The sequence below is a fragment of the Berghia stephanieae genome, chromosome 6 (genome assembly GCF_034508935.2).
Source record: "Berghia stephanieae isolate SIO BIC M18660-M18661 chromosome 6, UCSD_Bste_1.3, whole genome shotgun sequence".
Lineage (NCBI taxonomy): Eukaryota > Metazoa > Mollusca > Gastropoda > Nudibranchia > Aeolidiidae > Berghia > Berghia stephanieae.
In genome coordinates, this window is record NC_088365.1 from 21,105,073 (window position 1) to 21,130,347 (window position 25,275).

The following is a 25,275-nucleotide window of genomic DNA, read 5'->3' on the forward strand; positions in this document are numbered from 1 at the left end:
CGTTTTTGTTTTTTGTTGTTTTTTTTTTGTTTGTTTGTTTTTGTTTTTTGGGGGGTTTTTTGGGTTGTTTTTTTTTTTTTTTGTTTCGTCTTTTTTGGGGTTGTGGTCACTTTTCCATTTTAAATTTCTTTTGTTTTGTTTGTTTTTTTTGTTTTTGTTTTTCTTTGTTTTGTTTTGTTTTTGTTTTTTTTTTTTTTTTTTTTTTTTTTTTTTTTTTTTTTTTTTTGTTCTTTTGCGTTTTTGTAAATTATTTTCACATAGTGATTCAATTCCAACTTTTACTACATTGCTTCATTTGATGGACCGTGCCGACTGAAAAATAGAAGATCACGAGGACGGAGTGCTTGTTGGGGTGAACTTTATATTTCGTCGACATTGGCTGGGGGGATAAGCCCATAATTGAACCGTACAATGAGAGAAAACCCGGTAGTAGTAGTAGTAGAGTTTTCATCATCGCATTCATCATTTCTTAATGAACAAACGACACACACAAGTTGGAAAACAACGGCCGAGACACACACGAGTCACGAATCACGCCCAGTGGTAATTAGTATTACAACATAGTGCATGCTATACTTAATAAGCCGGCACCAGAATCGATGAATGAGGAGCGCTAACACAATGACATTTCCAATGGATGGAAATTGCAATACCTACCCACATAATATCACAAAACATTTATTATTTTGACCAGAAAATGTGAACATTCCAATAGATAGAATGAAGTTGACGTCACTCGGGTCTTTGTTGTTTTTTGCGATCCACGTTTATGAGTAATGCTCACTAAACTGTATTAACCAGACTATAAGAGTTCATGATTACAGAGTTTGTGTGTTGATCCGTTATACTTCCGGATGGCAATAGTATGCGCTTGGCTAAGAAGCTCAAAACGTCTTAAACCAGAGCCTTGCCAGCTTTGAAACTTCTTGAAAACTTGGGTGTCGTCTAAAACGATCATTATTTGAAGTTAAAAGTTTTCTGGGTAAATGGGAAAAATGTGACCCTTCGCCTCAAAACGGTATTAAGTCGGGTTGGTGAAGATGTTGAAAATTGAATTTATAACCAGAAATATCAGACTTTGTTGAGTTTGTATGTTTTAATGAGGAGAATGGATACCATATTTTAGGGTGGTAAGGCCAACAATTCATATTTTTGACCAGTTTAACATTTAATTCGGCTTTTAAGCATCTGGTTCGTTCCGGCATAATAACGTTTTGAGACGATGGGTCACAAATGATTTGTAGCAGAATAAAAGAAGACTGTGCTACTCTTAATGTAAAGCTAAGAGATATATGGATGGCCTTATATTCTAACAATGAAGTATAATACAATAAAAAGAAAGAATATATGAATAATTATAAAGTAACTGGAATGTGCTTATACGTTAACATGCTTTGGTGACATTCAGTCAAGCTATCTGATACGGTTTGTGATTCTGTATACCCAAGTAGGTCGCGGGGTGGGTGGGGGGGGGGGGGTTAGATATTGTTATATTGCTATGACTTATGGAATAGGATGACATAAAAATGCAGTGAAAAGGGGTTTTGGATGAGAAGTTTTGAAAACTTTGAGGTTGTAAGAGGAAATGATGGATGCGACAACGACAAAAATTACGACGACGATGGTGATGATGACCACGATAGAGACGTCGACAATAACAATGACAGTGCGATGGTAACGACGACGACGATGACGACGACGATGATGATGATGATGATGATGATGATGATGAGAGGCGGAAGAATAAGAGGACAGGGAAGAGAGTGAGAGAGTGAGAGAGAGAGAGAGAGAGTGAGAGAGAGAGAGAGAGTGAGAGAGAGAGAAAGAGAGAGAAAGAGAGAGAGAGAGAGAGAGAGAGAGAGAGAGAGAAAGAGAGAGAGAGAGAGAGAGAGAGAGAGAGAGAGAGAGAGAGAGAGAGAGAGAGAGAGAGAGAGAGAGAGAACGAGAACGGCGGTAAACGAGGGATCTAAAGAAAAGGGTTTCCTTCTGGAACCAATGCAACGAAACGTTCAACTAAATCCTCTGCGGTTTCGGGCTCTTGACCCCAACGGGTAAATGTTGAACAGTTGGCAAGTCCCCACTGATGAAGGGATTGTGCCGTGAGGCAAGTTCTCGACCGAAATCGGTTCGCTGCATGACGTAAATGTACTCTAGTCGGCCATGGTTCGCTGCCATCCAATGTCTCCTCTTGCTGGTGGAAAAGCCTGGCAACTTCTCCCCCATTTTCGAGGAGTCGATGCCCCCTCGAGGGATTCACTTCGTCCAAGCCGACTTCCATCTCGTATAAGCAGCTCTGTCCGAAGTCAGGGAAGCTACGTACAAGGGTTGCCGGGACCTATTTCGGCTCGAAACAGGGGCACCGTCCATTTTGCGCTTGAGAGGGGTATCCCCATTCCCTCTCTTTTTGATCTGATTAAGACAGTTGTTTGTAATCGTCTTCCGCCGGACATCAGGGGGCTGGATTGCTGCAATTATCTGGCCCCATTCTCTAGGCGTTGTTGCCAGCGTTCCCGATACTATGTGCATCGACTTGCCAAGTTCTTGTTTCTACCCCACAATGAAGAGCGTTGTGCCCGAAGTATTGAATAGTGGAATAAAGTAGTAGTAGTAGTAGTAGTAGTAGTAGTAGTAGTAGTAGTAGTAGTAGTAGTAGTAGTAGTAGTAGTAGTAGTAGTAGTATACAATATATACATATATATATATATATATTTATGACATGAATTTCCCAATACTCCAAGAGGATCAGCGACGACCATTCACAAGCCACAAGCCACAAGCCATATTCAATGGAGAGTCAGGTAGCATCAACAGGCCTACCAAATCGCATTTTTATCATTTTGATTACACATTCCTTATTTCAAATATCGTTGAATTAAGATGGATTTTGACTTAGCAAAAATACTTAAACCTGGGACTTTATAAAAGTCGCAAGTTTAATAACTTATGGCAAGTAAATGGCCATCATAACACATTATCGTTACTTAAAGTAAATTAATATATTCAAAATAAAAAAGCATTTTGTAACCGGCAAAAGAACGGTCATAGTGTAGCAGTAACAATATCATAATATATAAATAAGCAGGCTGTGCAGTAACAGAGTTCTCTGGTAGTATGGACTGAGATGGTGTCCGACGTACAGCGACAGATTGCCTTTTCAAATTTTAGCCAGAAAACGATAAGTTCATAGTGTATCTACTGCTACAGACGATCGCCAATTTGTCAACAAAAAAAAGCCATAGATAGACCTGAGAGTCTCGAGGTCATTTTAATATATTGATAATATTATGAAATACAATTTTCTAGTCAAAAATAGGATAAAGGTGTTTTGGAATTGTTCGACAAGTCAATGGAGAGGCCCAGTGGCCTTATTTGGATCTTAGTCATGCCAGGACTTAATTCATGCTCGCATTTGTGTGGGCGGGAAATAATGACGTCAGCGATTACAGAGAATCTCAAGGAGACGAGCGTGCGAATATTGCAATAAAGATGCCGTTATATTCCAGAAACATTTCGAAGAGGACGAGAGACGCATGCGCACAACCAACATGACGTTCTCTCTCTAATAACTTTTCCGCTGATGACGTCACAGACTATGGGTGACGTCCAATCAAGGGACGCTACTCTTCCGCTAATCTCATTCCCTATTGTTTTTTTTTTCTTTTGGGGTGGGGGTATGTATTTATTTATCTATCGAGTTATTCATTAATTTATCTATTTAGTATGAATGAATGAATGAATGAATACGGCAGCGCATTCTCTATGGACGCTTGCCGTGAATGTGTTTGTTACTTCAACTGTGTCGTTCTGTTTCTAGTATCTAGTCAGTAATTTGTTTCCATAAATCTCTGTCCAGTGCAAATGTTCTTAGCTTTTGAATGTCATCATATTGTGTGTTAAGGTGCTGAGGCAATTGGATGTTTCCTTGTGTTGTTGAAATCAGTTCTTCGGTGGTGGTTTCTAAATATATTTTATATTTTTTGAGATCTTTTTTTTTTTTTTTTTGTTGCTTTAGGTCTCTTCCAACACAAATGAGGTTATATGAGAGACCGCTGAAACAAAAAAACAAGCAATCTAACAAAAATAGTACAAATGTAAATCAAAATCATAACCTAAAGATATCATAAGCTAAATTATAAATAACCAAGAACAAACAGGCAGAAGATTTACAGAAAAAAAATATCCCCTGTCAAAAATACAATCACAAACCAAAGAAGCAGGAAAGGCTAGTAAAGAGAAGAAGAAACGACATCACTATCGGATCGTACACCCATGCGAACATCATAGGTATATGATTCAAGGGTGATGCTCCCATCCAACCACCCGCTTTTGAGATCTTGATTCAATGTTATTGGAAGTGAAGTTGGTTCCTTGTTTGAAGTAATCATCCATTGAGGTTTGAGCTGGATTATTCACATCTCCTCGGAGCAGGTGTCCGAACAGTTTCCATCTTTGAAACTTTATTCGCGTACTGACTGGTTGTACTCTACATCTGTCATAATATGCATCCTCATACTGATTTTGTCTGGCCAAAGTACCCCAAAAACTCGCCTCAATTCTTTGCGATGAAGGGAGTCCAGGGTGTCAAATTCTTTTTTGTAAGACCCTACGTACCACAGTTGTACATAAGAATTGGCAGCACTAGCGCTTCGTAAAATTAAATTTCGTCCCGTTTCAAACGTCATGTATTTAGTATCAGGATAATGTTATTCTCAATGTAACATGTATTGAAATATTATAGTGGAATTGTTCACAACAATGGGTCATATTATTTCAATAGCTTACATAAGGCACTCCATAGGAATTGATTCTAGCCAGTTAGTGTGACAGACCTTATTAAAATAGATAGCATCCAGAAAGTATTTTCATCGAAAGACGAACATTGAATCTTTCTCCCTAAACGTCCTTGAGAAACTAATAGAATGTAGACGTCTAATGCATATTTGGAGATTAGAATAGTGCGGACTTTGTTTCGTTTTTTGTTTGCTCCGTAATTTTTTTTTTTTAATTCAATTATTCTTTTGGTTTCTTGTTTTGTGGAGGGGGGAGGGATGAGGGTTGGGTTTTTTTGTTTGTTTGTTTTTTCTTTAATTAATATTACTATTTTCATTGGAGGGGGGGGGGGGGGGGTTCGTTCGGAGGGGTTTTTATTTTGTTATTTGGGGGGGGGGTAAGGGAGTCGATTGAGGAGTTCTATTTCTTTCCCCCCGGGGGGGGGGGGTGAGAGAAGAGGTCGGAAAAAAAATATTCCGACTGCACCCGAGATCGATGCCGGCCCCTTTGCTTATGAAAAGAATGCTCTATTTACTGAACCACATAAGCTAAAATTTATTGATACTATGGGATATAAAGTGCCCAAGAAAAAAAGTAAGAGAGTAGTTCAAATAGAAAATAGAAGTAGATTCAGAAATCTACCCCGGATGTAGTCTCTATCAACTAAAAGAGGCGTCCTGAAACGATATGCAATTGGTAACTCTTGCAAGTAAAACAAGATCTCACAAGAAATAAATATCCATGCCATTTGGTATGTTTCCCTCTCAGCAACGCCTTCAGACGGGGCACAGAGAAATCGTATAATACGTCGATATGAAAAATGATAGTGAGCTAATGTTGAATTCACTGGCACATGATCAGAAATCGTGGTCTGAGGATTAAATATGTCTGTCTACATGCAATACAATTAGATTTAAAACGAATTCATCCGACAATAATTCTGTTCAAATCGGGTTATTGGCTCAAAAGCAATGTAAAAAAAAAAAGTAACTGGAGTTTATATATAATTAATAGGAAAATAAAATAAAAATTTAAAATAAAATTTTAAAAAATCAAAAAAAAATCTTTAAATTAATTTTCTCAATTAGAAGAAATGTGGAATAGAACCATTTCATCTTCAGCCCACGAAATCCGAAAGACAAACAAAACAAAACAAAACAAACAAAAAATAAAACTACCAAAAACGTATTCCGCATTGAAATCCATTCGGATAAGACCTTTCGTGAAATATGATACGACGCAATCCATTACATGATTTGACGGTACTATAACAATATTACTGTCGAAACCATCAAATTCATTACTGGAAGTGGATTCACGAGATGGACAATGAACCCTATGGATATTTTTTTTAAACCAAGAGTCTGCCTTTCAGCTCTGCCTTGAAATGGAAGGGGAAGCGCTTTCCTGAAAAGAAGATTCAAAAATGGACAAATGTTTGTTTTTGTTTTTAAGGGTTTTACAGCGCTTGCAACACATTAAGGTCATATCAGCGCCAGTAAAAAGGAAGAAAATGGGATAGTAAAAAGTTCTAGAATTACAATAAAGCATCCAAGAAAAGGGAAGACAAAGGGGAATTGGTTCAAATAAGAAACAAGTGTAGATTCCAAAATCACTCTATCAAAGTACTTAGTTTGAGATCACTAAAAGTCTCATCCAGACACAAGCACAGGTCCCCGCTAAGAGGAACACACTCAAATGTTTTACAAATCATATATAATATAAAGAAAGCATAATACTATGCATAACAGAGGGATGATTTACAATGAAAAAAATGTCGTCTCCCAAAACTAACTATACATTCGACTGCTTGCCTCTCAGCCAGGGCATACGGCCGGGACCAGGACAAAACCAAGTAATCTCATTCCATGACAGACAGAGAGCATGTTGGAAAACAGATATAAGGGGAAAGAAGACACAGTATGTATCCCCCTGCCCACTATGGGAGGTCAGGAACCCCACCCAGAAAAATGGACAAAAGGAGGGGGCACTTACAAATTTGACTAAAAGAGTACCCATCAGATGACCAGGACTTTTGGTAATAACACTAACAATATATTATATGAAACGCTTTACTTCAACGCTGCTCTCTCTCTCTCTCTCTCTCTCTCTCTCTCTCTCTCTCTCTCTCTCTCTCTCTCTCTCTCTCTCTTCTCTCTCTCTTCTCTCTCTCTCTCTCTCTCTCTCTCTCTCTCTTCTCTCTCTCTCTCTCTCTCTCTCTCTCTCTCTCTCTCTTCTCTCTCTCTCTCTCTCTCTCTCTCTCTCTCTCTCTCTCTCTCTCACCCAAATGACGATCACTAAGATATTTTATAACCTATGAGGTTACAAATATTACAGTTTTATGAAATCCCTCCTTAATCCTTTGACGGTGAGATCTATTATTTAACATTTCTATTCATTATACCCGTCTCCATTTTTTTCTGGTAAAGATCTAGAATTATCCACCAAAAAAGTGGTGTCTGCAATGCGATCCATGCTTTAAGGACGCATCCCGTCATATGGCATTCCATGTGCCGGCTATGTGGTCTTGTGATATGACACTCGCTTTCGGATCGGAGGTCCTGGGTTCGAGCATCGCTCGGCGCATAGTTGAGTCCTTGGAAAAGGCTCTTTACTCACATTCTCTCACCATACTCAAGTCTAAATGAGTACCTAACCGTTAACAGCGTTATCTCTGTCCGAAAAAAAATGTAATATCGCCTAACAGGCGTCATGTACCGGCCTACATGTTAAATGTTGCTGTTGGTCAGTCCCTTGTAAAGCGCATTGAGCACGTTTAGTGGATATTGCGCTATATAAAAGTTCAATTTAATTTAATGTAAGTTAAAGAGATAAGCCGAACACGATTTGAGGCGATTCCAAGGAACGTTAAAGCAGCAATTATTTCTAATAGCCACGAATTCAATTCATATCATTACGAATAGCAGCATCTTTTTAGATATTGTTTCTTTAAATAGTTTTATCGCTTGTATATTTAAAAGGAAAAAGCACCATTGTGTTTTGAACTTGATGCCTTGAAACAAAATAAAATAAAAGAAAAAAAAATAAAATTATATATATATATAAATATATATAAATTAAAATATATATATATATATATATATATATATATATATATATATATATATATATATATATATATATATATATATACACACACATATTTTCACAAGTATGATTATAGTGCTTTTTTGTATCCGAGCGAGTGCATATTTCATCGCGTAGCATTCATCTGGAGTTAGTTCACACGAAAAACAAACAAAAATACAAAAACACTTATTTACAACAAAATAAAATATAAAGGAATAAAAAAGGAGGAAAGGAATAAAAAAGGAGGAAAAAAACCGCGGCGAAAATTAAAGGACCTCTCCTATACTGCGGCCTTCATTTTCTAAAATGGTTCCCGTATTAACTCACTGAATCCTAGGGATTTTTGCTACTTTCCATAATTGGAAAAAAAATGTATTAAAAATAAACCTGTGCATAGATAGTTTAATTCAACTACCATGAAGTACATTAGCTTTGATACTACGCCTATAATTTGTCCCATAAAAATGTAATAAATAGGCATGGACCAAAGGTAACCCATGGTGTACTACGGATATAGTCGGTGTTAGGGTTGAGTGAGTTAAAATCTTTTACCATTTTTTCTTCTCCATTTATTTGTACGTCCATATAATCAATGCCTAGTCTATAATAGTAATGTGCGTAGATACTAGATATTATGAGTTTTGAGTCTCCACTTCGAGATTTTCGCCACAACCATGTTGCGAATTTTGTTCGAGGGTGGATTGTGCTTTTTTATCGATATGTAATACCGAATTTCCTATCTTTAATTTCACTGCGGAGCGGAAATGAAGAGAGGCAACATTCTATTTTACATCTCGTCCTACCAAGCATCGTAATATAGGCTCTGACATAAAAATAAATAATTAATAAAAATCCCTTTATTCATCCCCAAGGGGACATTTGTCTTTAGTGTCTATTCCAAGGGAAGACTGGAATAACCCAGGCGTCAGCCGCAGAGCAGCGCCGCAAAGTGAGCTAGAGCTAGATGACTTGCTCAAGGCCACACAGTGCAGCGGCGGGTGATTGAACTGGGTACCGTTCGGGTACGAAGCAAGGAGCCTACCACTTAGCCACGCTGCCCCCTGATACAGACTTTCCAACAAACTAGTCACATAAAGTGAGGAGGAAAGTGCCAGAAGACAACAGAGAATAAAAACTTCGCGGCGGCGATGGGGGCTCGAACCCGTGACCTTACTGGCACGACAACTCCGCCTGGCCGGGGAGATCGTGACTCTACCGTATGAGATATCCGCCGGTCGTGGCGCTTCAAAGCAAAATGTCACATCTTGGACCAATTTGATCTTTAATTCATTGTTCGTCATCTGGTTCATCCAGACACATACCGGATTTAGGCGATGAAGCAATCAATTGTTCCCCGTTTTCAAGAAATATATTCTTACTTTCATCTCCAAGAGCATGATGTACAAAAGCTAATAAATTAACAAATAAACGTCTTAAATTTAAGAATGAATCATTTAGTTGGAGGAAGGCGGACCTCGATGCTCTTCGAAAACTAAAGATCCAATCTGATACCAAAACAAATTGCATCCTTTCCTAGCACCACGAGAGAAACTGGCCGTTTTAAAGAGCAGGAGAAACGGTTTGTTTGTTTGAGTGTGTCTTTGGTTTGTTTTGTTTGTTTGTTTGTTTGTTTTGTTTGTTTTTTTTTTTTGTTGTTTTTTTGTTTTGTTTTTTGCTCAATTTCAATTTTTGATTTCACTTTCATGTCTGCGTATTATTGCGAAATTTCATATCAGAATACGCATTTTCATAGCGGTTGTCAAGTTCTTGTTTATTCCTTCGTAAACTTTGCAGAGGAGTAAGTCGAAGAAATGTCGTAAGGGGAAGCAAGTATGTGTGATCTACCGCCTCAAAAAGGTATTTTATCGGGTTGGTCAAGATGTTCGAAAATGAATATAAATACAAAATTGTAAAACATTGGTAAGATTGTTGTATTTTATTAAAGGATTGTCTGTTGTATCAATTATTTTAGTGCCTAAAAAAAATAAAAGGTTCACATTTCTTATTATGTTAACTAATTTTGTTAACAATTCATATTTCGACATCCGGTTCTGGTTCTCACCTACATGACATCAGATTGGCACAGTGGGTCTAATAAAAAGGATTATACCCTTCGGCCTAACATCATGAGATATGGCCGCCTGGGCATTCTACGAAGGAAAATAGATAATTCATCAAATAAGATGTCTGATGTCAACAGGAATCACCCATGTTGTCCAAGTGAGAAAATTGGGGGTTAATAATCTTGCCCAAGGAAAAAAAATAATATATCTTTATTGTCCCCCAAAAAAGTGGCAATTTGTCAATTGGTTACACATTTATAACAATACAATATTGACATAGACACACTCACACAAGTTGCACACTAGTAACATAGTAGTTATCGTAAAAAAAAAATAAAAAAATTTTAAAATGGAAGTGCCTTAATCGGGGCTCGAGACCGGGAACTTCCGGGTCGAAGAGCAGTGCCTTAACCACTCGGCCACGTCGCCCCCCTTTACATAAAAGTGAAAAAAATAAGAGACCAAAATCCTAACGGGAATGACGGTGAAATATAAGTCAGACGGGAAAGATCGGATTACCTTCCACGGTGCTAGTGGATACGAAAAGTGGAAACCATTTTCCTTGTAAGTCTGGGAGTTTTGTGTGCAATCAATAAGTCATTGGGGAAATTCTAAACTGCACTTGAGAAAAGTTGTCGTCGAGTAGCGAGACACGGATAAAAGAAACGCCTGAAGACAAGACTTACATGAATAGGTTGCAACAGAAGCCATGGATGGATGGATGGATGGATGGATGGATGGATGGATGGGTGGATGGATGGGTGGATGGATGGGTGGGTGGATGGATGGATGGATGGATGGATGGATGGATGGATGGATGGATGGATGGATGGATGGATGGATAGATAGATAGATAGATAGATAGAGGACAAAACTGGTTAGAGCAAAATAAATAGGTATTAATTTGTTTTGAACAGTTCCCAGTAGAAACATTTATTTCAAAAATGCACATTATCACTGGAATCGAAATGTATTTATTTGTGCCATAATGAGCTTTCGGCGCGTCGTGAACAGAACAAAATATGTCTACGAGTCATGAGGAAATAATATAACCACCGAAGTCAAAAATGATTTGTTTCCATAAAACGGCATCCATGTGTCTTGAGAGACGGCACATCTCAGAAAATCAGATAGAAAAGGAGATATTATGGGCAGAATAAAAATGCTTCAAAATCATATCACACAAGATTCACTGTCCGTTCCTCCCTTATTATATTATACTAACGAAAGAGTGAAAATGGAAAGGCTTCGTATGGGAACAAAACAGACAATGGACGTTTCGGATACAAACCCTTCGTCAGCACAACAGTACACAAATAAATGTGGGAAACATATAAAATATAATATATTTTATGTTTTCCACGTTTATTTGTGTACTGTTGTGCTGACGAATGGTTTGTACCCGAGACGTCCATTGTCTGTTTTGTTCCCATACGAAGCCTTTCCATTTTCACTCTTTCGTTAGTATTTTATGATCACCGGCTTCAGGCAGCCCTTACCGTTTTCTACTTTCCCTTATTATATGTAACTTCTATTTACTTAAACTTTAGCCCAAGAGTCACACATTGTAGAGCCCCAAGAGACATAACTTTATAAAGGACAAGCACAAAGAAGGAGAAAAGCTGGACTTCCTTATTCTCTACGTTGATAGAGCTAATAATTCAAACTCTTAAACGACTTGTCTCAAGTTGTGCGATGCGAGGCGATGTGTTAGAAACCCATTTCTTATTCTCTGAACTTGCTGTCTAATTGAGTTTGTCTTACGGTCGGAGGTGTCTTGCCTAGTGTACACGCAACAGATGGAAATTAGAACATCGAATTTTAACACCAGACATAAAGAAAATATTCTAGAAAATAAATGGTTGACAGAAAAAAAAAAAGAATATCGCTAAGAAATAAACATATAATCAAACGACATAATGGTCGTTTTGAATCTAAAAGGATACAAAGGCTATCGTTATGAAGGACATGTTATGGATTTAGAACAAAATTTCAATTTTTAAAAATACCAAATATCCATTAAGTGTATTAGCGAGAGGAAAGTGGGGGGGGGGGGGGGGGGGGTGTTAAAACAATGAATTTTAAAATATGACTTCAGTATGCCGGAAGAGAACGTTTTATGGGGTCAGATAAAAAGCAAGACGAAAACAATGGAATTTATTTTGAAACTTCTTTTAAACAATAGATTTGATCTTCATTAACTATGTTTGTGTTTGTTTGTTTGTTTTTAAGGGTTTTACGGCACTTGCAACACATTTAGGTCATATCAACGCCAGTAAAAAGGAAGAAAATGGGATAGTAAAAAGTTCTAGAATTAAAATTCAAGCACCCAAGAAACAGGAAACAGATGTAGATTCCAAGAGCACACTATCAAAGTACTTAGTTTGAGATCACCTAAAAGTCTCATCCAGACACAAGCACAGGTCCCCACTATGAGGAATACACTCAAATGTTTACAAATCATATAATATAATATGTGAAAAAAAAACATAACACAATGCATACCAGAGAGATGATTTACAAGGAAAAAAATATCATCTCCCAAAACTAACTATACATTTGACTGTCCCTCTCAGCTAGAGTATCCGGCCAGGGCCAGGGCCAGGACAAAACCAAGTAGTCTCATTCCAAGACAAAGACAGGGAGTGAGTTGGAAGACAGATATAAGGGGATAGAAGACACAGAAAGTGCCTCCCTGCCCACTATGGGAGGTCAGGAACCCCACCCAGGTTGATAGGATCGACAAACCGAATCAGCTTACCTTGAGATCCCTGTGTACGACGGCTCTGTCGTGCATATAATCCACAGCTTCCAGGACCTGACGTATTAAATGACTGGCATCTTTTTCTGTGTAGCTTCCTTTCTCAACGATTCTGTCGAACAACTCGCCTCCCGTTACTCTGTTAGAGAAATGGAAAACTTGAATTAGCAAACAGCAAAAACAGTACACTGCCCCATTCATGCTTTGGGGTTCAAAACAAAAAGCAAATACAGAGCACCCGACACACAAGTAAAGGCTGAAGGAACCAGTCTCACCCATCGTTAAGTTATAGCCTAACCCTGGCGTTCGTAAAGTTAACATAACGATGGTCACGGCCTGACACTGAAACCCAAAAAGACAGGCATTTTGACGTCATTTGGTTTGTGCACCGCCTGGAAACAAGTAGTCCCATTGGTTTAACTATTGAATACAACTCACGATTTGTTTTCTTTTGTGGCCAAAGACTGGCATATTGATGTCACTTTTTGGTCAGTGCCAGGCTATAAGTTAACGATGGCTACGTCCTGACCCCGATCTATATTCAGCAGAACAGTTGTAGTTAAGTTCCTTAGATATGACCGGAAATATTTTGCGATAAACTAGCTTCCCCAATCCAATGGGTAGATATTGGTATTTCCGATAAGTTCTACAAAAAAAAAAAACGAAATAAATTCCGAGTAAGAACCTGTCAATGTGAAATTTATCTCTTCCTTAAATAACATTGATTTGGCGGTCAAATATTTTTCTAAAAAATGTTAAAATATTAACACTTTTCAATCTTTGATACAATGGGATTATGCATTATGTGATCCTGTTTTTTTTTAATGTTTAATTGAGCTTTATATAGCGCAATATCCACTAAATGTACTCAAAGCGCTTTACAAGGGGTCCCTGGTCAACAGCAACATTTAACATGTAGGACGGGACATTGTGTGGGAAGAGTCAGGTAAGGACAAGTGGGTTTAAATCCAAAATGGTCACACGCTCCACGATGATAACGTTTCATGTGACACAAATTAATATAATTTAAACTCACTCAAAACTAAATTGACATCAATACAATCCAAATCCAGGAGGTGGGTCACACAAGTGGTTCAAAATGTCAATTCCGAGCAATGTCGGTTTACTTTTGCCTACTGCAAGTTACTCTAGTGATATGTTATGAAAGTCTAAAAGGAATTAACCCTCTCCATACCAACTACAGGAAAATCGTCACATTCGTCACGATACAACCAACTTTTCTCTTATTCAAATTTCTCTTGTACATCATAAAATTTAAAGAAAATGAACAATGTCTGTTGTAGAGCATGTTTTGTTAAAGAAATTATGTATTGCAAGAATTTTACTGCTATTATGTCTGAGTGATAAAAAAAAATTTTTTATGTTAGTTGGGTGTGAAGTTTTGGGGAAAATCCTGAAAATGCCTGTTAAGGAGAGGGTTAAATGATCATCGATCATTTTTAAATACAAGTATAAATTGGTTAGATTGATGTGGGCCTTCGAAAAAAAATACAGTAGAACACGCTTTGGAGGATAGAAGAGACGGTAAATGTGGGTCAATATATAAGGCTCCAGTTGAGTTCTAGTTTGATCTCCAGCCATTATCACCGCGACAATTAATGACTTGACTGGTTGGATGATCCACACGATTATGTGTGACCAGATCGATTCATCAAGGCGGGATCTTACCGTCCATTTCACTCTTGTCCACCGGGACTAACCTTAACTAAAAAAAATTGAAACAGTTTAATTGTGGGTCACTTCAGCGTCTTTTACACAAATGGACAGTTAGATTAAAAATTCAGTGCCAGTATCACTCTCGGATCACGATCACGGGTGTCGAAGAGAGCTCAATTGGTAGGGCACTCGCTCCACACGCAAAGCGACCAAGATCGATCACCGATGAAGTCGAGACTTTTTTACCCCAGTCCACCCAGCAAAGATTGGGTAGCTGGGTCTGTTAGATCTGCTAGTAAGAACTTTACAATAGACTAGCGTCCTAACAAAAGGGTAGCAAGCAATTGCTATTGTCCGTTTCACACAACAGAAACCGGGATAAACTATGGCTCCACCCATGGGCCTAATGGCTTTGGAGGACTACTTTTTGGGGAGAGAACAGATATAAGTTATACCATCAGCAATATACCGCAGTACCCAGCCAAGGTCTGAAGACACTACATGACATGGGAGACGCTCAGCTCGGTCATAATTGATGAATATTACGGACACACACTCTCTCTCTCTCTCTCTCTCTCTCTCTCTCTCTCTCTCTCTCTCTCTCTCTCTCTCTCTCTCTCTCTCTCTCTCTCCCGTTTTGCCATTGAACAGAATGGGCAGGTTTCGTCAAATGGAAGCCACATCGATGAACACGCTCAGGCGAGCACACAATATATCACGATGCATAAACAATCGCACAACAATGACGCAAGAAGATGATGGAGGGGAAAAGAGTATGTAATAAAGATCGGATATTGATATAGGGAATGAGATTAGCGGAAGAGTAGCGTCCCTTGATTGAACGTCACCTTACAGAGAGAACGTCAATTTGGTTTCATTCATACGTCTCTCTCGTCCTCGCATGCGCACAACCAACATGACATTCTCTCTCTAATAACTTTTCCGCCGGTGACGTCACAGACTATGGGTTACGTCCAATCAAGGGACGCTACTCTTCCGCTAATCTCATTCCCTATAGGGGAAAACTGGACAAAATATCAGAATGAATTGCATAAAAAACTATTGAATAAACTGTATATTTCCTGACAAACATAAAGATACAAAAACATGGCCTTAAACGCAACCTAAAGCAATTATTCAGTCGTTTGTTACAAGTACTAGAAGAAGGACTTGACTGGATTCAAAACTGATGTTAACTTTAAAGCTTAACTTTAAAACTTTGAGCTCGATTAAATGCCTTATTGATGAGGACAATCTGTTTTGTACATTGGACTTTTAACAACTTGAAATTATTCTAATTCTGGTCATTTAAAAAATTTTCTTCATCATGTTCATTCGATATAATACCAGAATGATGGTTATATACATCCCTAATGATTTTAAGTAATCTTATCTTATCTTATCTCATCTTACTAAAGGCTTAATAGGAATTATATACAATAGTTTATAATTACAGAACCTCATATAGCTTGCATTGTATCACTCACAGACAGTTTTACACAACTTTGAATGTCAGGAAAATGTATCAATACGGCAATGTAAAATCAAAATAATATACCATCATAGAATACTGGTAATTGAAAATTGGTCATGATCGAATGAATCATAAATGTACAAAGTTCATAGTACAATGAAATATTAATGACAAAAATAATCATGAAAGCAAAAACGATAATAATCATACTAAAGTCTCTGATAAATTATGATTTTACAATGTATTAATGTTTTTTATGGTTTTGTTGTTGGAGGAAGAAGGGTTTTGAGCCCGATAATTTCCTTATTTGGTATCATTTTCTATTTTGAAGCTGTTACATTCATTTTTGTTTATTACCCTTAAATGATATGTTTGTTTTGTTTGTTTTTAAGGATTTTACGGCGCTTGAAACACATTTAGGTTATATAGGGTTATATAGGGGTAGCGCGGAAGGTGGGGGTGATGTCAGCCCATAAAAAAACAATCACACCCAACTATTTCCCTCGCAGAAAGTTTTCCAGCCATGGCCTTGGGTAGAACCAGGTCCTCCCAGACCGGTCAAGGATCACAAATTATGATAATCACAACAGCAATGATAAATGGGATCATAATTTGTGTTCAATTAGCAGGCATGCATCAACTGGCGAAAGGTACAGATTAAATCTAAAATGAAACAACACAACTAATGGACGTTCGGGTAAAAACCCTTCGTCAGCACAAACATTGTGTATTTTCGGGTACTTACAAGTCCATGACAAGATAGACGTGGGTTTTATCCTCGAATACATCCACTAGCCGAACTATATTGGGATGGTTTAACCTAAGGAGAGAAAACAAACAAAAATTAGGAAAATATTTGTTAATCTTACGTTTTAAAATAGCTCAATATCCAATAAATGTGTTCAAAACGCTTTACAAGGGGTCCCAATTTAACTGTAACGTTGATATTTCTTTTCCTTGACAGAGTCCGTGCTTATGGCCAGGTATTCATTTTACACTCGAGTACGATTAGAAAATGCGAGTAAAATTACTTTTCCAAGGACTCAATTTTGCGCCTGTTATTATTGTGAGACTTGAATCAGGGACCTCCCAGTCCGAAGGCGAGTGACTAAACACGAGATCACAAAGCACAAAATGCCTCAAAATAAATGAATGACCAGAATGCACATCCACATTCAATTATTGCTGGCCTTAACATTTTTCGTCTATTTTTTTTTTCTTTGTTCTTTTTTCATTGACGTTAAAACATTTTCGATGACGATAATAATAGATATATTATTATGTTCACCTTGTGTCATCATATAACATTTTCAATTACCACACTGTTCGCGCTACCTCGAGAAATTATCTTAATTACCCCCCCCCCCCCCCCCCCCCTTCTCTCTCTCTCTCTCTCTCTCTCTCTCTCTCTCTCTCTCTCCCTCCCTCTCTCTCTCTCTCTCTTTCTCTCTCTCTCTCTCTCTCTCTCTCTCTCCAATGAGTGGATGACCGCTGAGCAAAATGCTTCTTTCTTTCTCGGGTAGAGCTGTTTTGATTTTAGCTATTAGACGATTCCAGCTGTAGATGAATCTATTTCTTTTAACAAAGAAGAAGAAAAAAATTATCCCAGCGAATGGTAATGCAATACAATAAACGTCAGAGAGGTTTAACAATAACTGACGTTAAATCCGTAATAAAATTTCCCCGAGTCCAGACGAAATGGGATAGGCGACAAGGAGATGCTTGTCTGAAAACATTTACAAGAATGTGCTTAGGTAGACTTAAAGTAAATAACCATAATGAAAATGGCACCCAAGACCGACAATTACGTCATCTCCATTTGACAGTAATGAGATCTGACTTTACTCAGAGAATATTGTCTGACGATTTTTTTTTTTAGAGAGCTGCGTTTCTGTTATTCCTTTCTAGGTTGAGGTAATTTACAAAATCGCATGGGGTTTTTAAAGTCAAATGGCGTCAGCAACAGTAATATACCATGTTATGGAGGCGAAGGAAAGCTCTTATCTTATCAAAAGGAAGTGATTGCCGACAATTGACACAATGTAAGGGGGAGGGGGGGGGGCGGGAATTTAAGTTAAAAGGAGAGACTTTTCACCTCGAGACTATTACATATTCCTGTCGTCAGCGTCAATCAAGATGGACCAATTGACAAATAAATGACTTTCTTTCAACACTTTAAGAACGAGAACATTTTTTTCTTGAATTAAAACGATGTAAAATTGGAAAAAAATATTTCATTTATCCTTAACTGACCTGGTGACTTGAGTCGGGAATGGTCTCCAAATAATATGGTTCGTTGTCAATCAGATGGGCACCTCTAGTTTTTGGTAAATCAGATGCATGAGGCATTACACGGCAGATGCAGAAATGCCGAACATGGAATATTAAGTTAAAATGACAAGTAACTCAAGTTCTTATTTCTTAAAATTATTTTTCTGTCTTTTTAAAAATGTGTTTTGTCTTGTTTAGGTTTTTTGTTGTTTTTTTTTTTCTTTTGTTTTCTTGGTGAGTTTCTTTTTTTTTTTTTTTTTTTTTTTGTTGTTTTTTCTTTTTTGGTTTGTATATATATATATTATATATATATATATATATATATATATATATATATATATATATATATATATATATATAATATATATATATATATATATATATATTATATATATATATTATATATATATTTTTTTTTTTTTTTTTTTTTTTTTTTGGGGGGGGGGGGGTTGTTTGGGTGGTTTGTTTTTTTGGGGGGGGTTTTTCTGCTGGTTTGTTTGTTTTGTTTGCAATTGGCGGCTAATACGAATAACCTTGTTCCGTTTTCTTTATCAAGCTCTTGAATTGGGACTCGATAAAAGACTAAACCACACCCTTGTCAACCTTCTTTGAAATCGTAATACTAAATACACACTTTCAACGTTTACTTAAAAGCGTGTGGATACATCCCCGCCGTCACAATACACTAAAATTGCATTAGTCTTTAACCCTCTCCTTACCACCCATAGGAAAATCGTCACATTCGTTACGATGCAACCAACAATTTTCTTATTTTGATTTCTCTTGTACATCACACAATTTAAAGAAATACTTTGATTACAGCTATAAATACTAAACACTGTGTTGAACTCATTTGTTACTTTTTTGATTGAGTAAGAAAAGTCTATTTTTGTGCCTGGTGGGTGTGAATTTTCGGGGGATATTCTAAAAATAGATGTTAAGGAGAGAGTTAATGTAAAAAAAAATAAAAGCACCAATAAAGGAAAATGGTCTATCTTCTAGATATCTATAGCAATACGGCATTTCAACAAATTTTTCATGCGAACGTTGATAAATTTAATTAATTTGTGCTTTCAAATACTGCCATTAGATTGGACCATTTATCATACATTTTCTTTATCTTGTGGAGTGATGTAGCTACTTGGGTTAAATGAAAGGTGCTGCTGGCACGACATGTTAATAACGAAACCCAGATTGTTTGATGTGTGGAACTGGGAAACGGTTAAAAGACCCTTCATCGTCACTAAGGTTCAAATCCATATCAGTACGATAATAAATATTATATCAAAATCCACCCACGGTGTATTCAGCCAATACATATAAGTGTGCATCTTGTGTGAGTGTGTCTATGTCAATATTGTATTGTTATAAATTTGTAACCGAATGACAAATTGCCACTTTTTTGGGTGACAATAAAGATATATTATTATTATTATTATTATTATTATTATTATTATTATTATTATTATTATTATTATTATTATTATTATTATTATTATTATTATTATTATTATTATTATTATTATTATTATTATTAAGAAGTTGCTTTTGTAGAGTATAAATTGCAACCAAGTGGGATTTCGTCAGATCTTTGTAAATCAATTGTCACCAGTCAACAACATATCATCTCCATGTGGTAACTCCAAGGTCTAAAGTGAGAGAGTCCATCAAATGACGGATTGGACCAGTTGATTTCAATGGTAATCGGACCTCCGAGTGACAATATTTATAATAATAATAATAATAATAATAATAATAATAATAATAATAATAATAATAATAATAATAATAATAATAATAATAATAATAATAATAATAATAATAATAATAATAATTTGAGCTTTTATATAGAGCAATATCCACTAAACGTGCTCAAAGCGCTTTACAAGGGGTCCCTAGCCAACAGCAACATTTAACATGTTGGACGATACATGACGCCTGTCAGGCGCTTTTACAATATTTTCGGACTGAGACAACGCTGTTAGCGGCCAGGTACTCATTTTACACCTGAGTACGGTGAGAGAATGTGAGTAAAGAGCCTTCTCCAAGGACTCAACTATGCGCCGAGCGAGGCTCGAACCCAAGACCTTCCGATCCGAAAGCGACTAGACCACATGTTTTATGACGGTATGTTGTACCATAACACAGTAGTCCACTCGGTGGACCATGCATGGAGTGTACAATACACCCGATTGAAAAGCACAGGCCTAAACAACTCGACTACTTCGTGCCCGATTAAATTAAAATAATGACTTTAAACGGCAACACATAATGTCTGCCAGCTTGGGTGGAATTTTTTGAATTCTATCGATTCGTAGAACTCGTATAAAAGTTGGAATAAATTTATTCGGTCGCTCGAAGCAAAAAGGAAAAAAAAAAGAAAGAAAGAAAAGAAAGATATGTTCGACAGATAGTATGCGTTTGGCTGAGAAGCTCATAACATTGCCATCCGGAAGTATAACGGACCAACGCCACATAACTGTGTGTATCCATGAACGTTTATTGTCAGGTTAATACAGTTCAGTTAGCATTACTCATTCGTGCTAGCGAATAATTTTGTCAAGATAAAAAATAATCTCCTGATTGTTTGAAAGTGCAACTTCAAAATTGAGGTGGTGTTATTGTGGGGGTGAGGGTGTATCGTTTTTTGTTTTGTTTTGCTTTGGTTGTCTGGTGGTTTGTTTTTTATTATTATTATTTGTTTGCTTTGTGTTTTTATTTCTATTTTTTTTAGTTTGTTTTGTTTTGTTTTTTTGTTGTTTTTTTTTTTTGTTTGTATATTTCATTTATTTTTATTTTTCTGGTAAATTCTTGGAGTAAGGAAATCCGATTAGAGTCCCACTGTTTCGGTCCTTTCTTTCTTGTTTTTTTTTTCTCCAATCAAATATTTAGCACCCTATTGCACACTTTGGGGTATTACACTACGGCTGACACCTATATTATCTCTGACTTCCACCACCAAAGGAAATATACTCCAATGGCTGGATAACGAGAAATTTTTCTTTATCTCAAATCAACCGACGGTGAGAAACGACCAGTGCAAAATCTTTTCATAATTTAACGTCCACTTACTAAGAATCCACTGTACAAAATATTTCATTTCGAATGTAGAATATATAAGACCAGATCATGAATCATATGCGATTAGATATTCTAAGTCAATATCATAATAGCTAAATAACACAGCCGCCGGTGCGTGGATCCAGCAAAATATTTTGAGTTTATAAGGGAATCGCATGAGATCTATCTTCAGGTCGATCGCAGACAGATTAAATAATATCGAACCACAAATTAAATGTCATTTTTCTGCTCGACTAAGTATTTACTGAGGAGGAGTATAATGTTTGTTATTTGTGTTTATAGCCAGTTATTTATCAGGTGTCTCTCATTCATTCTCTTCGTGATCTCCCTCACTCTCTCTCTCTCTCTCTCTCTCTCTCTCTCCCTCTCTCTCTCCCTCTCCCTCTCCCTCTCCCTCTCTCTCCCTCTCTCTCCCTCTCTCTCCCTCTCTCTCTCTCTCTCTCTCTCCTCTCTCTCTCTCTCTCTCTATTCTATATCTCTCTCTCTCTATCTCACTCTCCTCTCTTTCATCTTTCTCTCTCTCTCATTCTTCAATCTCTCAAAAATTTCTTTTGGATGCAATAAAGTTATTATATATTATTATATATTATATTTATATATATATATATATTAATTATATTATATATGAGAGAGAGAGAGAGAGAGAGAGAGAGAGCGAGAGAGAGAAATTGATATACATGGATCATATATGGTGCTCGACATTAAGGAGCGGGAATCATATCTATTATCTCACCTTTTTACAAATATTTCTTGCATGCAAATATGCCTCAGCCTGTTGAGATTATTTCTGTCTGTTATCTGTTTAAAATTATGTGTCTGTTTATCACTGTCTATCAAATATATTTATGTAAAATTTTAAATTTAAATTGAGCTTTTATATAGCGCAATATCTACGAAACGTGCTCAAAGTGCTTTACAAGGAGTCCCTGGTCAACAGCAACATTTAACATGTAGTACGGGACATAACGCCTGTTAGGCGATATTACAATTTTCGGAAAAAGACAACGCTGTTAACAGCCAGGTACTCATTTTACACCCGAGTACCGAGCGAGAGAATGTGAGTAAGAGCCTTTTCCAAGGACTCAACATGCGCCGAGCGCGAGGCTCGAAACCCGGACCTTCCGATCCGAAAGCGAGTGACATACCACTAGACCACATAGCCGCACACAAATACATACCCTCACACACACACACACACACACACACACACACACAAAAGTACGCACTCTCTGTATCTCTATGATTCTCTTTGTCTTTCCATCTGTGTGTGTGTGTGTGTGTGTGTGTTGTGTGATCAAAAGCAAAATGTTTGAAAAAGAAGAACGATACATACCTTCGTAAAACAGATATTTCATTTTCCAAAGCTTCTTCCTTTCCTCTGAGTCCTTTCCTGTTGATACATTTGATAGCATTGTATTTGCCTCTCTCCAATTTGTTCTCAGCTAAGACCACCTCGGAAAACGCCCCTCTGGGTGACAAATAGAGAAACATATATTTATTAGGCCCAAACATCAAATCTCTACGAAATAAAATAATTAATGAAGTATAATCGATCTCTAACTCTATTGTACGGAACTTAAAACGAGTTTGTTAATTTGTTGTTGTTTTTTTTTGTGTGTGTGTGTTTTTTTTCTTTGTTTTGTTTTGGTTTTTTTTTTGTCTTTTTTATTTGAGGGGGGGGGGGGGTTGTTTGTTTGTTTTTTGCTTTTTTTTTGTTGGATTTTTTTTTTCTTTGCTTTGTTATGTTTTCGTTTTTGATTTATTTTTTCGTTGTTTATTTTGTATCGTCTTGTTCTTGGTTTTTAGTATTGTTTTGTTGGTAACATGTTTTGCTTTTTTTTTTATTGTTTGTATGTTTTGACCAGACATCGAACTGGCGGCATTTCTAGCTTCAGGCACAAAAACCACCATAGCGGACCCAGGCATATACATTATAATATACAATGTTTGTTTGTTTATTTGTTTTTTTGTTTGTTTGTTTGTTTTTTTTAAAGGGTTTTAAGGCGCTTGCGACACATTAAGGTCATATCAGCGCCAGTAAAAAGGAAGAAAATTGGATAGTGAACAGATTTTAGATGTACAGTTAAAAGGACTTGAGGAAAAAGTAAGACAAAGGGGAGTGGTTCAAATAGAGAACAGGTGTAGATTCCAAGAGCACACCATCAACGTACTTAGTTTGAGATCACCGAAGTGTCTCACCGAGACACCAGTACAAGATCTCACTAAGAGGAATACACTCAAATGCTTACATTACAAATTCAAAATAACAAATATAATACATAACAGAGAGATGATCCACGAGGGGAAAAAATATAATCTCCCAAAACAATAACTATGTATTTGACTGTTTCCCTCCCAGCCAAGCGCCAGGGCCAGGGCAAAAGCATGTAATCTCATTCCAAGACAAAGACAGAAAGCACATTGGAAAACAGATATAAGAGGAGAGAAGACACAGTAAGTGCCCCCTGCCCACTTTGGGAGGCCAGCACCCTGTTATAATATTATACAAGGTAAAGAAATATATCAATACATTAAATCGTTTTATATCCATACTACTATTGAACACGGGTACCTAATACAATCATTAAACTTATCTCTTTGTACTGCACCCAAAAGAATTCAAAAGTATGGAAGGTTAGACACGACACGACGAAAAATAATCGCATTACACGAAAGTATGAATAAGGTGCTACATATTATAAATCATGAAATTAAAACGCCTGGCCTCGGTCTTTTTATGTAGACTAACTGTTGCTGGCCTCATTTAGTTGTCAAGAAGCTTAAAAAAGACTTTGCTTTGCTTACTTTGAAACATTCCAAAACTGATACGCTTGTTTTTATATTTGAACCTCTTTCTATAGAAGGAACGAAGCTGATGTCACTCAGCTCAATGTTTATTGTTTTTATACAGCTTGTAGGCTGGTGAGTTCTCAATGAATTCAATTATATCAAACTAAACGTTCAAGGTGACACATACGTCTTGTGAGTTGGTACATTATATCCGGATGGCGGATGTTGTACTTTACCTAAACGCATAGCATAGCATACCGAGCTGACATGACCTAATCATCTCTTTAATCTGAACTGTATGACGAGACAGAACGAGAAGTGTGTGTGTGTGTGTGTGTATGTGTGTGTATGTGTGTGTATGTGTGTATGTGTGTGTGTGTTTGTGTGTGTATGTGTGTATGTGCGTGTGTGTATGTGCGTGTGTGTATGTGCGTGTGTGTATGTGTGTGTGTATGTGTGTGTGTCTGTGTGTCTGTGTGTGTGTCTGAGTGTGTCTGTATGTGTCTGTATATGTGTGTCTGTATGTGTCTGTATAGGTGTGTATGTGTGTATGCGTGTGTGCGTATGTGTATGTCGTTTGTGTGTCAAATTTTGGACATTGAATTAAAACGAGAGAAAAAGACAAAGTCCAAATGATAGTCTCTCAGAGCCCATGAAGTCAAGAAGCCACAGTTTATCTCGCTTGCTTAACCTGCAAAACGGAAAGTAGCAATAGCTTACTACCTTTTGGATGGGACGTTGGTCGTCACACGAAGCCAAAATAGGCGGCTATCTAACTCTTTCAAGGTTAAACAAAGTTTCATTCTGTGTGTGTGTGGTGGGGGGGGGGCGGGTTCCCTGGTACCCCAACTATTTTCACAAAGAGATGTAAGAGCAAGGAGTCCCGGGCTTTCCATAAGCCTCTACCGTATTGCTCATTCTAATCGGTAAAGATCGTTTATTATTAAAATCGAATCCCGTTTTGTTTTTTGTTTTTGTTTTTAAGGGTTTTAAGGCGCTTGCAACACATTAAGGTCATATCCGTGCCAGTAAAAAGGAAGAAAATGGGATAGAAAAAAGTTATATTCTGGAATTACAATTAAAGCACACAAGAAAAGGTAAGACAAAGGGGAATTGGTTCAAATAGGAAACATAATATGTAGATTCCAAGAGCACACTATCAAAGTACTTAGTTTGAGATCACCTAAAAGTCTCATCCAGACACAAGCACATGTCCCCACTCAAATGTTTACTCAAATCATACATATGTAAACAAAACATAATACAGTGCATAACAGAGATATTTTACATGAGGAAAA

General features: G+C 37.0%; 1 protein-coding gene across 1 annotated transcript in view; it reads right to left on the minus strand.

The window, feature by feature from the left end:
• The window catches only part of LOC144974658 (calcium/calmodulin-dependent protein kinase type 1-like), a 100,534-nt gene that overhangs the window by 37,116 nt on the left and 38,143 nt on the right, over nt 1–25,275 (minus strand). The window contains exons 2-4 of the mRNA XM_078917742.1: nt 22,521–22,655; nt 16,581–16,655; nt 12,685–12,823 (exon numbers count right to left, since the gene is read on the minus strand). Coding sequence (XP_078773868.1) covers nt 12,685–12,823; nt 16,581–16,655; nt 22,521–22,655 — 349 coding nt within the window. The remainder of the gene's footprint in view (nt 1–12,684; nt 12,824–16,580; nt 16,656–22,520; nt 22,656–25,275) is intronic.